Genomic DNA, 14,796 nt, shown 5'->3' on the forward strand with positions numbered 1-14,796 from the left:
ATTTTAATGCCCAAACCAAAGAACTAATGAGTGGATGTGGTTGAGGAATAAAATAGCTTGAAATATTGAATTTTACGAAAAATAGCTCATTTTCAATCCACAGATTCCTGTATCAATCAATGATCTACATTATACATAGCTGGAGTAACAATTACTGTGCAGAGGTATCGATATTTGAATCTGTGGAACAGATTGGAATGGAAATCCAGTATTTTTATAAAATTCTGAGTGGTAAATTGTCAAAAGTATGTAATCTAGCTATTTTATTCATCAGCCACATCAGTTGTGTTTGTTTTGGGCATTAAAATAGAGAACAGGTTATTGGCGAGTTAAAAAATAGGCGAGTTAGAAAAAGGCGAGTTAAAATGGCGAGTTACCCCCTGCAGTGTTTTCCGGAAAGTCCATGTGGCGAGTTGTGAATTTCCGGAAAGTCCATGCGGTGAGTTGTGAATTTCCGGAAAGTCCACGCGGCGAGTTGTGAATTTCCAGAAGGTCCGCATGGCGAGTTGTGAATTTCCGGAAAGTCCACGCGGCGAGTTGTGAATTTCCGGAAAGTCCATGTGGCGAGTTGTGAATTTCCGGAAAGTCCAAGATTTTGAACCAAAAATGCAGTTTTGGTCAAAATTCAAAAACTGATTATTTAAAAAATTGATACTTGTATTCTTTGACTCATGTCAGTTTCATAATTATACTTCAGAGGTTGTTTAAATCATAGTCTATGTTTAAATGTAACCCCAGAATACATTGCAGCCACTGATGGCATGTGGTTTGAGAAACACATGGTTATTTTCAGAAAATATCACACTGGGCTCCTGCTGTGCATGGTCAAGGTTGTTACACAACCAGATAAGCTATGTGTCTGCATGCATGCATGTGCAAGAAAACTTTGCTGGTTTCATCTTCTTTTCCCAAGCATTTATAATATCTAAAATTGTTTTAAAAACACACGACTTTTTAACTTTCTTGGTGGCAATGTATCCACAAACATTAGCCGTACCAAATTATCAATTCAAAACATAAAAGTCTCGATGAATATTCCATCAACTCACTAAATGGGACTTCATCATAGTGTTTAATACTGTAACTCGCCACCAGGACTTCATAGTGTTACTGTAACTCGCCACCAGGACTTCATAGTGTTACTGTAACTCGCCACTGGGACTTCAAAGTGTTGCTGTAACTCGCCACTGGGGCTTCATAGTGTTACTGTAACTCTCCACCAGGACTTCATAGTGTTACTGTAACTCGCCACCGGGACTTCATAGTGTTACTGTAACTCGCCACCGGGACTTCATAGTGTTACCCATGGGAATATCTAAAAATAGCCTGACTCTGTGGGGGGTAACTCGCCTTTTTAACTCGCCATTACCTAACTCGCCCATATTGTAACTCGCCTAAAACATGCTCTCATTAAAATACCCCCAAACAATGTTTCCAATTATACAGTTCTTTTAGGGACACTCTGTATTAGCTGAATAATGATAGATACAGGAGATAATGGAATGGGATGACACATCTTCAATAGCTATTTTGTCCTGAGTTCTTTAAAGTTTGACCTTTTACAGAGCTTTTAGTGTATTTCTCTAAAGTAAAGCCTTTGTGGGAATTATAGATTCTTACTTGAAAGGATAGGTCATCTTGTGTTTGACATAGCTGTCTCATGTTACTTGACTTGCAGTCATATGCTCATGATACCAAACAACTATGAAGAACAGTTTTAAAACTCATTACCTAGCTGGGGGGTTTACACCCCCCAGCTAGGTATTGTAATCGTTCGGGTTCTTCCGCTGGAAACAAACCACTGTAATCTTCCCGTTTTCTTCCGCTGGCAACTAAGTGAAATTGCACATGTTTTTGTACTTTATGCACCAAACCCTCTATCTTTTTAACCAAATATCCCACAGAGTTGTGCGATATGTCAAACTTTTCCTCTGGTCATAAGGAACAAAAAGTCAGTGGTCACATCTCTGTAGGATCATTGGTTAATGAGATATAGTCACTTTTTTGTACTTTATGCACCAAACCCTCTATCTTTTTAACCAAATATCCCACAGAGTCGCGTGCGATATGTCAAACTTTTCCTCTGGTCATAAAGAATAAAAAAGTCAGTGGTCACATCGCTGTAGGATCATTGGTTAATGAGATATAGTCACTTTTTTGTACTTTGTGTACTTAACCCTCTATCTTTTTAACCAAATATCCCACAGAGTTGTGCGATATGTCAAACTTTTCCTCTGGTCATAAGGAACAAAAAAGTCAGTGGTCACATCTCTGTAGGATCATTGGTTAATGAGATATAGTCACTTTTTGTACTTTGTGTACTTAACCCTCTATCTTTTTAACCAAATATTCCACAGAGTTGTGCGATATGTCAAACTTTTCCTCTGGTCATAAGGAACAAAAAGTCAGTGGTCACATCTCTGTAGGATCATTGGTTAATGAGATATAGTCACTTTTTGTACTTTATGCACCAAACCCTCTATCTTTTTATCCAAATATCCCACAGAGTCGCGTGCGATATGTCAAACTTTTCCTCTGGTCATAAAGAACAAAAAAAAATACCTGTGATAAATTTATCTGTACAAATTGTCGCACACCGAGTGACATATGGTATATTTGCAACCCTACTGTGGATTTGCAATTGACCTGGGGAACATATTGGAACATTATGCACGGGACAGCTCAAAATACATCACTAAGTTCTGGGGCCAAATCTTAGAATTGCGTTATCTGGACATCTGTAAGAGGTACAGGGCTCAAACTCGGTGACAACTCATGACCAGGGGTGAATTATGGAACATCTTGCAGGGGTCTGGTCAAAGGTCATCAAGGTTGATTTTGTAGGCATACCATGTAAACACTTTCTTGAGCATTTTTCCAGGGAAAAATCAAAGGGCAAAGGGGAAAACACACATTTTTTTGTATGTAATGGAAAAAAATTAAAGATGATAACATGGCTCCAGAAACAAATTATGAAGAGTCAACAAGACATATTTCTGTGGTGAATAGGTCTAAATCTTAATTCTTGGGCGCAAATATTGTCATGTCACTGCCACCACCTGAAATGCTGAAAATACAAAATTAATGTGTGATTCAACTAAAGACAGCAACACACACTGAATACTACACCAGATTAGAGTGTGCTGTGTATTAAAGACAGCAAGAAACTAAATACAACACCAGATGAAAAATTGTTGTCTAATGAAGACAGCAACACACTGAATACTCACTGAATACAACACTTGTCTACTGAAGACCAGCAATACACTGAATGCAACACTAGATCAGAAAGTGCTGTCTACTGAAGACAGCAACATACTGAATGCAACACTAGATCAGAAAGTGCTGTCTACTGAAGATATCAAATGCAACCCCAGATCAGAGTGCTTTCTACTGAAGACAGCAACATACTGAATGCAACACTAGATCAGAAAGTGCTGTCTACTGAAGATAGCAAATGCAACCCCAGATCAGAGTGCTTTCTACTGAAGATAGCAACACACTGAATTCAACAGCAGACCAGAGAGTGCTGTCTACTGACGACAGCAACACACTGAATACAATGCCAGATCAGAAAGTACTGTCTACTGAAGACAGCAACACACTGAATGCACCACCAGATCAGAGAGTGCTGTCTACTGAAGACAGCAGCACACTGCATACAATTCCAGATCAGAAAGTGCTGTTTACTGAAGACAGCAAAACCTAATGAAACACCAGATAAGATAGTGCTGTCTCCTGAAGACAGCAACACACTGAATGCAATACCAGATCAGAGAGTGCTGTGTACTGAAGACAGCAAATGCAACACCAGATCAGAGAGAGTGCTTTCTACTGAAGACAGCAACACACTGAATGCAGCACCAAATCAGAGAGTGCTGTCTACTGAAGATAGCAAATGCAACCCCAGATCAGAGTGCTTTCTACTGAAGATAGCAACACACTGAATTCAACAGCAGACCAGAGAGTGCTGTGTACTGAAGACAGCAACACACTGAATACAATGCCAGATCAGAAAGTACTGTCTACTGAAGACAACAATACACTGAATGCACCACCAGATCAGAGAGTGATGTCTACTGAAGACAGCAGCACACTGCATACAATTCCAGATGATCAGAAAGTGCTGTTTACTGAAGACAGCAAAACCTAATGAAACACCAGATAAGAGAGTGCTGTCTCCTGAAGACAGCAACACACTGAATGCAATACCAGATCAGAGAGTGCTGTGTACTGAAGACAACAAATGCAACACCAGATCAGAGAGTGCTTTCTATTGAAGACAGCAACACTGAATGCAACACCAAATCAGAGAGTGCTGTCTACTGAAGACAGCAAATACAACACCAGATCAGAAAGTGCTGTCTACTGAAGACAGCAACACACTGCATACATTGCCAGATCTGAAAGTGCTGTCTACTGAAGATAGCAACACACCAAATGCAACACCATATCAGAAAATGCTGTCTACTGAAGACATCAACACATTGCATACAATGCCAACATCAGAAAATGCTGTCTACTGAAGACAGCAACACACTGTATACAATGCCAGGTTACAAAGTGTTTTCTACTGAAGATAGCAAGTCAACATCAAGTCACTGAATACAACACCAGATCAGAGAGTGCTTTCTACTGAAGACAGCAACACACTGAATGCAACACCAGATCAGAGAGTGCTTTCTACTGAAGACAGCAACACACTGAATGCAACACCAGATCAGAGAGTGCTGTCTACTGAAGACAGCAAATACAACACCAGATCAGAGAGTGCTTTCTACTGAAGACAGCAACACACTGAATGCAACACCAGATCAGAGAGTGCTTTCTACTGAAGACAGCAACACACTGAATGCAACACCAGATCAGAGAGTGCTTTCTACTAAAGACAGCAACACACTGCATACAATGCTAGATTAGAAAGTAGAAAGTGCTGTCTACTGAAGACAGCAACACACTGAATAATACAATACCAGATTAAAAAGTGCTTTCTACTGAAGACAGCAAGTCAACAGCAAGTCACTGGATACAACAACACCAAATCAGAGAGTGCTTTCTACTGAAGACAGCAACACACTGAATACAACACCAGATCAGAGAGTGCTTTCTACTGAAGACAGCAACACACTGAATGCAACACCAGATCAGAGAGTTCTGTCTACTGAAGACAGCAACACACTGAATACAACACCAGATCAGAGAGTGCTTTCTACTGAAGACATCAACACACTGAATGCAACACCAGATCAGAGAGTTCTGTCTACTGAAGACATCAACACACTGAATACAACACCAGATCAGAGAGTGCTTTCTACTGAAGACAGCAACACACTGAATGCAACACCAGATCAGAGAGTTCTGTCTACTGAAGACAGCAACACACTGAATACAACACCAGATCAGAGAGTGCTTTCTACTGAAGACATCAACACACTGCATAGAATGCTATATCAGAAAGCCCCATTTGCTGAAGACAGTAAGTTACTGAATATGATACCAGATGAGAGTGCTGTCTACTGAAGACAGCAACACACTGAATGTAATACCAGATGACATTATGTGGTCTATTGAAGATGACAAGACACATCCAATCCTCAAATTATTTTGAGGTGCTTTCTACTAAAGACAGCAACACACTGCATACAATGCTAGATTAGAAAGTAGAAAGTGCTGTCTACTGAAGACAGCAACACACTGAATAATACAATACCAGATTAAAAAGTGCTTTCTACTGAAGACAGCAAGTCAACAGCAAGTCACTGGATACAACAACACCAAATCAGAGAGTGCTGTCTACTGAAGACAGCAAATACAACACCAGATCAGAAAGTGCTCTACTGAAGATAGCAACACACCAAATGCAACACCATATCAGAAAATGCTGTCTACTGAAGACATCAACACATTGCATACAATGCCAACATCAGAAAATGCTGTCTACTGAAGACAGCAACACACTGTATACAATGCCAGGTTACAAAGTGTTTTCTACTGAAGATAGCAAGTCAACATCAAGTCACTGAATACAACACCAGATCAGAGAGTGCTTTCTACTGAAGACAGCAACACACTGAATGCAACACCAGATCAGAGAGTGCTTTCTACTGAAGACAGCAAATACAACACCAGATCAGAGAGTGCTTTCTACTGAAGACAGCAACACACTGAATGCAACACCAGATCAGAGAGTGCTTTCTACTGAAGACAGCAAATACAACACCAGATCAGAGAGTGCTTTCTACTGAAGACAGCAACACACTGAATGCAACACCAGATCAGAGAGTGCTTTCTACTGAAGACAGCAAATACAACACCAGATCAGAGAGTGCTTTCTACTGAAGACAGCAACACACTGAATACAACACCAGATCAGAGAGTGGTTTCTACTGAAGACAGCAACACACTGAATGCAACACCAGATCAGAGAGTGCTTTCTACTAAAGACAGCAACACACTGCATACAATGCTAGATTAGAAAGTAGAAAGTGCTGTCTACTGAAGACAGCAACACACTGAATACAATACCAGATTAAAAAGTGCTTTCTACTGAAGACAGCAAGTCAACAGCAAGTCACTGGATACAACAACACCAGATCAGAGAGTGGTTTCTACTGAAGACAGCAACACACTGAATACAACACCAGATCAGAGAGTGCTTTCTACTGAAGACAGCAACACACTGAATGCAACACCAGATCAGAGAGTGCTTTCTACTGAAGACAGCAACACACTGAATACAACACCAGATCAGAGAGTGCTTTCTACTGAAGACAGCAACACACTGAATACAACACCAGATCAGAGAGTGCTTTCTACTGAAGACAGCAACACACTGAATGCAACACCAGATCAGAGAGTGCTTTCTACTGAAGACAGCAACACACTGAATACAACACCAGATCAGAGAGTGCTTTCTACTGAAGACAGCAACACACTGAATACAACACCAGATCAGAGAGTGCTTTCTACTGAAAACATCAACACACTGCATACAATGCTATATCAGAAAGCCCCATTTGCTGAAGACAGCAAGTTACTGAATATGATACCAGATGAGAGTGCTGTCTACTGAAGACAGCAACACACTGAATGTAATACCAGATGACATTATGTGGTCTATTGAAGATGACAAGACACGTCCAATCCTCAAATTATTTTGAGAAGGTATTGGGACAGAATGGAGATTGGGTAATTCCTATAGCTTATGAAAATGGAATGAATCACATCTCTCTTTAAAGATAGCCCTGCAAATATGGGCTCTGTCGCCTTGAGCAGATTGTAGATCACTTCTGTTGGGAGCGTACTGTTTAGTAATGAATTCTGTGATGTATTGCGGAGCATTTTATAGGCATTAAAGAACTGCGCCGCCATCAACATCTCATGCATACATTATTTATTTTTCATGCAGCCATACACTACACAAATCTATTAGTTCTTATATATCGAGAGGCAAACTTCATATATACCAAGTTTAATCCTCTCCACATAGGTTCCAAATTTTCTTTAAAAATTAAACAACATTTTTCAGCATTGTACATGATCATGACCATATTTGTAATCAGGATGAAAAGTACATTAAAATTAGTACAAACAAGTCCAGTATTATTTCAGTGGCTCTTGAAATAACTCTTAATATTTTGGGAAAAATCTCAAAACATGGGCTTTTAAAGGTGAAACATATGGCAAGCATGCAAAACATTAAAGTGAAATACTAACATTGAAAGTAAGACTGAAATTTCTGTAAGACTGAAGACATTTATTTCTGAACTAATATGACTAAAGATAAGATCATTTGCAAGCTAGGAGAGAAAGTGAATGAAATTAATTTAACTTTCAGCTACAAACCATTAGCTTGAAAGTATGCAGCTCTTAGCAGTAGAAAACTGCAAGTGATTAATTAGAAGCCAAGGGCATGTAGATTCTTGTTCACTTGATAAATATCTTGATGACAGGGTGGAAGATTATTCATTTAAGCATTTGTTTTATCACACTCTGTAAAAAAAGTGACAATATCTCTAGGAAAACCAGGGGTGCCATATTGACTTCAGGATTCTTGACACAGAAGATAAATGACTGCAAGGGTTAAATTACAGATGCAAAATTGATTAATTAGTGCAGGATGATGATTGCAAAGCTTGACACTATTGATTGATTTTGTTTTAATTAAAGAAACGATAAATTATGTTATCATGTCATTAGATATAAGCCATTGCTATTGCACATACTGTGCAATATTTTGATAGGATTCCAGATTCACAATTTTAAATTAATGGAAAAGTTTTGTATTTTGACAAGTTTGAGAGTAACTGAGAGTAAATGCTAGTCTTTTGTGTTTCGCAAAATAGGTAATTTTGTAGTATAAACATTTTGTCATCTTATTGAATTCTGTCACTCCTCCAATAGCTTAGCTTTTGCTACTGAACTTGGTATTAATATTTCAATAATAAAGTCTTGGGTACTGCTTTTTGTCATGCTTCTTGGAATAACTTGATCACCTTTAATCTCAAAAGTGACATATTCTATATTTAAACTAATCTTCATGGCTGGCAGAATTTTTTTTCTGTCATTCACAATTTCAAACCATCATTTTGTTTACCAAAACAGATTCAATGTTTTGCACGAACACAGCCATTGTTAAAGGTGAACCTCATTGAAAATAAAGTTATATATCAATGGAAAGCTTATGATATCAGGATATTAAAAATAATTTTTTCCGATTTTTTTGATGGCCAATAAAGCTGAAAAATTAAAAAAATGATTGAATTTTTGGTCTTTTTTATGTTGCCCAAAAAGCAACCAAATCAATCGTCTTTGACCTTGAGAATGCTCGTGACGTAAGCTCAGGGTTCGCAGTCACGTGATCCTACTCGGAAACATGTAAACAAGACTTGCTTCCTGTACTTTGCAAGCTGCCCGGCAAGTCTGATTTTCACAATAAAGCTTGAAATGAGAAGAATCTTCAAGTTGCTGATTCCTTCTATATATATTAGAAATAATAGAATTATTGTCAACACGAAAATGTTCCGTAAATTTTTGACAAAATCAGTCATAACTGGCTGGGTATAACTGGGTAATTGAGTTTGAATTTCGCGCTGGGATCAATTCCATGCGCAAATGATTGCTGCTACCGTATACCGTTCATGTCATGGACTGAATAAACATGATCGAATAACAAATTAAATAACTTGTTTGTGACATTCCCTATTCTTGATTCATTTTAAAATATCTGATTTTTAAAAGTATCGTCTTGTTGTAATCAAAATATTAATAAAAAAACCCGCCGATTTCATCAAATCCAGCGCATAAAGGTTTTCATATTTAGCGCATTGCGGTCGGGATTGCGGTAATACATTCTCCCGGTACATTCTTTCCACACAATCACGATTGAAAGAAACAGATACTTTATTATAAAATAAATACAATTTAGGCTTAGTAGGCCGTTATTTGATGGAATTCTGAAATCTGACAATATTAAAATATTGTCACTTGTGTCACGATTCTTTTAATGATACTACAATCAGTGTACTGAAAAAGTGAAACATTCATGTTTTATGGATTACCGAACACGATGCGTAAATTACTGCTGAAGAAATTACAGGCAGCCGCATGATCAAGGTGGGCAAACACAGCGACTTCGCCGTCTCTCCGGTAGCACAAGTTTGCGCCGTGTTTCAGCAGATTTGATCAATCGTTCCCTTATATTTGGAACATTCACAGGTATAAATTTTGCTGATGAAGTAGCAATAAGTTGGAAATATCAGAATGTGAATATCAAATCGGTCATTTTGTCTGCAAGTACAGTAGGCCTCACGTGCAGTCGCGGATACGGAACACTTTCGGCGACTGAGACTCAGTCATATCAGTCACTGAGTTCACCCGTGTGTATCTACGAGTTACGCCTATCATACATGACCGGTTGTAAAGTTAAGAAATAATTAAAAATCCCGTACATGTACCTTATTCTATTCCTTCATTTTCTCATTGTGATAAGTTCATCTCAACTTGGTGTGACGATCTGAACTGGTAGCACTAGCAGTTATTTTTTGCAATCTGTTTTCATTCCGGTTCTTCGGCGAATCTTCGCTCTTCGTGCTTTACTGTAATATTCCCTGCATATCGTGGATGGCTTAGCCTATCCCAAATCACCCCAGCCAGCACTTTTTCCATTTTTTAATCCACACACTTTATTCAGGAACTTCATTCTTGATTTGATCATGATGTTTTCTTCATGTTATTCTTATTTTATTGAAGATATTTTTCATGTAAAGTAAGTTGACAATGACAGAGTTCGTGCATTGGCCCAATGCATGCCACAGTAATGCATGGACATTGTGTTTACAATCAAACCGAAGTAACTGTGTGTCCCCGTGCTGGCGTCATCATCGAAAAGCGCCCAATTTGAACGATTTAGTTTTGTAATTTAGGGGGTGCCAATATCCAATCTTTGCATGGAGATTATGTCTATCCTGGTGCGTTAGGCAAATAAAAAATATTCTTTTCTGCTTCCTGGCATCGTAAGCTTTCCATTGATATATAACTTTATTTTCAATGAGGTTCACCTTTAATACAAGCATTGATATTTTATATGAAGTAGGCCTATTTTAAGGCTATGGTAGTAGAAATTGATACATTAAAGTCCTCAGTTTGTGGAAATCATTGCAAATCACAGTTAAAAAGATTTTGGTATCATGTTTGAGTTTAGATTCTGGCAGTGAAACTAAAGTAGCTTTGTAAAATGCAAGCTCTGTAGGGTGCATTTATTTATTCAAGAAAAGTTTTGCAGAAAAAAGAAAAGAAAAAGGAAACTGGAAACTGGTGAAGTTGTTATCAACCAATTAGGTATAGATTTAGTGTGTATGACATTGGATTGCCAGCAGTCAAGCTACCTGTCTGCCATTGGCATTTTGGCAGGTGGAAAAGGCCAATCCAATTTCTGCTACATTTCATCTTGTCAAGCCATATGCTCGTCTACTTTTCATATCAGGTTGTGGTGGCACTAAGTTTTGGCTATTTAAGAGAAATACCTGCATCAGTGAGCTTTGCGTCATTCTGCTGTCATTGTTAGACTTTGCCAAAATTATGGGATATGACTGGATATTGAGTTGTAAGATTTTTTTTTATTGAAACACTGAACAGTACCACAATGGTCAAATGCTTCCAAAGACATGGAGGCTGTTAAAAAATGCACAACTTATCATCCATCAATCAAGTGGATCTCCAGTTGTGAAGCACAATAATATTAAGTAACAAACAAACACACACCTTACACACCTTACCGCAAGCCGATAGCTCACGTAAGTGAACAATTCATCAGTACACACCTTACATGTTTTCACCGACAAAACGTGGACCCTATGAGCCTCCTATGTAGTTTACAGCATAACTGTGGATCTCTATGCACTAACATTTTGCTATTGAAAGCGTGAACTTTTGTGGTAAGATATGAAATTTAACCGCCAAAATGTGGACCAGGTATTACACCTACCATGGGGGACCTATACCCCATAAGCATTATTAAGCATCTAGAGCCTGCTGCTGGTCTCTTCACGATGGTGGACGTCCATGATCGCCATGGGTCCGCACTTAATGAGTGAAATGTAATGTTTGTCAGAGAAACCAAACACACCCACCACACACAAGTATCAAGCAACTGCAATAAAAAAGGTTGGTTAAGTTAGCCTATAACATCAAATTCAGAACAACATAAAGTTACAACTGACATTGTATAGATATAACTGTTCTTTTTCTAGGGATAATAGATAGAGACCTACTCTGTTTTTAATATAGCCTATAATATAGTATGTTGCACGTTATAGCGGCGCACATATAATGTAGGTGCGCTCTGACCAACCTAGACAGGTCAACATCTGGAAATGCAATTGATATGTTATGCTTAGTCCAGTAATGAAAGATTACCATAACAGTTCAATCAACTGTAAAAAGCATGTCATTAAACATGCCAATATTGGTTACGGTAGTCGTGTTCAGATAGCCATAGAATCCTTGAGGATCGGTGTGCTTGAGGATTGGGATTCCTAAGTCAGTTCCCGGGTACGTGTCCACACGATTCAATTCAAATATAATTAATACAAGGTCATAGGTTATGCTCAGCACACGAGAATTTATCGTTCAAAAATCTATCGTTCACATGGCGGTAGCACTTAAGGATCACTCGATTACCACTCAGGGAAATTGTGGAATCCCCTAAATTTCTTGGGGATAAATTTTGGTATAAATTTGGGGGAAAACTTAGGGATTGGAACATGGCAGATGTTCCCAAGGTTTTGCTCAAGTACCATATTGCTTAAAGCCATATTATAACATTTGCTGAGGAAGACGTCCTCACTGAATTTTTAAAATTCCTTTTTTACACAATTAAATTGTACTTTATGAAACCAATATACCCTGCAAAAATCAAGACTCTAGGTGCTGTAGTTTTGTCAAAATCCGAGATTTTGAATAAAACGCCAGAACCGGCGCTTTATTATTACGATGGAATTATTAGTCTAACGCATACACGATGTTTATAACACACAGTACGTACACGGCGTGCAGGAGGGTGATATACACAACAAAGGGTCGTACCACAACACGACCGAAGAAGTGGTACGTATTGGCGACATGTGCGCTGGTAGTAAATTCCAATTGTCTTTGCTTTGCCGTAGTTGTTCGGCTCAAAAATAAAAGGGGATATATCTGACAGTAAAAGCTAACATTTTATGGCAAAGAAATGGTAATCTATTTTGTTTGAAAATGTTATAATATGGTTTTAGGTAAAAAGCCCTTCATGTGGATATGCCCAGTGTGTCTAGTCCCCATCATAATAGCAGTGTAGATGATATGGAGTGAGAATTTTGACATCTTGGGAGGATTTGAAGAAAAAGGTTGCTTGAATCAATTGGAGCAGGTTGTTTGCAGATGTTATGTTTGAATTGGTTGTCTTAGCAGTGGAGGTTTATCTTAACTTTTAATAATTTAAAACAAAGTTACTGGCTCTCGAGAAAATCACTAGCCTAATAGTTCGACTACAGTTATAAAATTGTTATATAAATTGTTGATGGATGTGTATATTTGAAATTTTACCTGTTTGATAGCAAAATTACCTATCATTGGCTTGCGGGAGAGTGTTAATTTTCAGCCCCGCTTGGCTATACAAATTTCAATGTCATTCAATTCCCATAGATCTGATATCGCTAGCGGTTGTGCTTCAGAGGATCGTTTGTTTTGTTTACATTCTTTCTGAAGTATTTTTCCCTTTTGAATTGTACAAGCTCTCTCAGATGTTTTGACATGATGTTTGTGTGAGTGTTTGTTGTTTATTTTTTTGCAATTTACAGCATTAATTATTAAAGTGCTGTTCAGGGATTTTCTGTAGAAAATGTTTTGTCTAACAACTGCACCACTGATGTTCAAAAGTACACATTGAATATGTTTAAATAAACATTCTATTTTCTTTCATGAATACATTATTATATTGTAATATTGACCATGTTCTTTTGTTTGATTTCTTTGTTTTTTCATCACAGCTATCACAGGTCTTCTATGCATGGCGCTATACATGATCAGTTTTAGTTATGAAACAAACGAAGTGGATGAACTTTTGCAATTCCTGATGACTATTTACTACAGTACGGTTGGTCGTTTTATTTGGCGTGGATGGCGTTTGCGCTCACCACAGTTAGCGGCCTGCTTTACCTTCTCATAGCAAGGGCGTGGCACATGCAAGAGATATGGGCGCAGCCAATCAAGCAAGAAAAAGGAAACTCATCTAAGGAGGAATCTTTTAGTTACAGGGGTAAATTGATGCCTAAGCTATGATGGAAGACGAGTTGACATCACAGGGAAGATAAAGAACAGTGTGATGATAACGATGACGACGATGTATTTACAACGGTGCTACAATTGACATGTTGAGTCACCAACTCATATTTGATAAGTGTCTCATTGTAATATGTTAAGTGTCATATCAAACTAGGACAAAGAAGAAATTTGGGACCATGTTATAGATTACATTTAGGCCTTATGGGGGAAGGGGATTGCTTAGGCGACGAAAAAAACCCTGTTCTACTGGTGGACAGACCTTTCCAGTAGGGTCAGTCTGGCATTGTTTTTTTTCTATCATTTTTGCAAATGACTCCAAAACATCTGTAAATAAATTGCAATTTTTTTGCTTTGTTCACATTTTTTTTCAGTCAAAATAAATCTACTTTTTGCCCCCAAAATGGCTGACTTAACATGCAAAAATCCTAAATGGAAAATCTGGGTCGGTCAGACCCATGGAGGGTTTTTATCCGTTGCCTTATGGGGAGAGGGAGAAGGGGTGTGTAGATCCCTACCTTTCATGTAGCAGCAGCAGTACTGTGTAATATATCAGTGATATGGAGAGTATTTTTCACTTAGCCTATAGGTTTGTACCGATTGTAATAACACCATATATGGGAATGTGCTGCACCATTCATGATATTGTCAACATAAATATTATATATCACTATTATAACCATGTACCACCACAGAATGCCCTTAGATTTGATACCATTACACAAATGATTGCAGGGTATTTTGCAAGATAAAAACTTTGATAAAAGGAGAATTTTATAGTTTTTTAGGGATCAGTGCAAGTTATTAATATATCTTATTTTGAACTGTATTGACTATTCTGGCCAAGTTGCTACTTATGAGTCTGATATGCAAGTATAAAGTGACCCATTGACAAGAGGTTTAAATGAGTAGATTCTCTGGTGGAGTTAGGAAGTGACAGGCTAGAAAGTACAGGCAAATATTATTTTATTGATAGCT

The 14,796-nt window shown here is 38.1% G+C and overlaps 1 protein-coding gene across 1 annotated transcript in view; it reads left to right on the forward strand.

Annotated features, from left to right (window-relative positions):
* Positions 1-13,827, forward strand: part of LOC140157779 (uncharacterized) — a 79,828-nt gene extending 66,001 nt beyond the window's left edge. The window contains exon 4 of the mRNA XM_072181031.1: positions 13,527-13,827. Coding sequence (XP_072037132.1) covers positions 13,527-13,705 — 179 coding nt within the window. The 3' untranslated portion in view covers positions 13,706-13,827. The remainder of the gene's footprint in view (positions 1-13,526) is intronic.
* Positions 13,828-14,796: the final 969 nt, after the last annotated feature.

Source organism: Amphiura filiformis, chromosome 1 (genome assembly GCF_039555335.1).
Source record: "Amphiura filiformis chromosome 1, Afil_fr2py, whole genome shotgun sequence".
NCBI classification, from domain to species: domain Eukaryota; kingdom Metazoa; phylum Echinodermata; class Ophiuroidea; order Amphilepidida; family Amphiuridae; genus Amphiura; species Amphiura filiformis.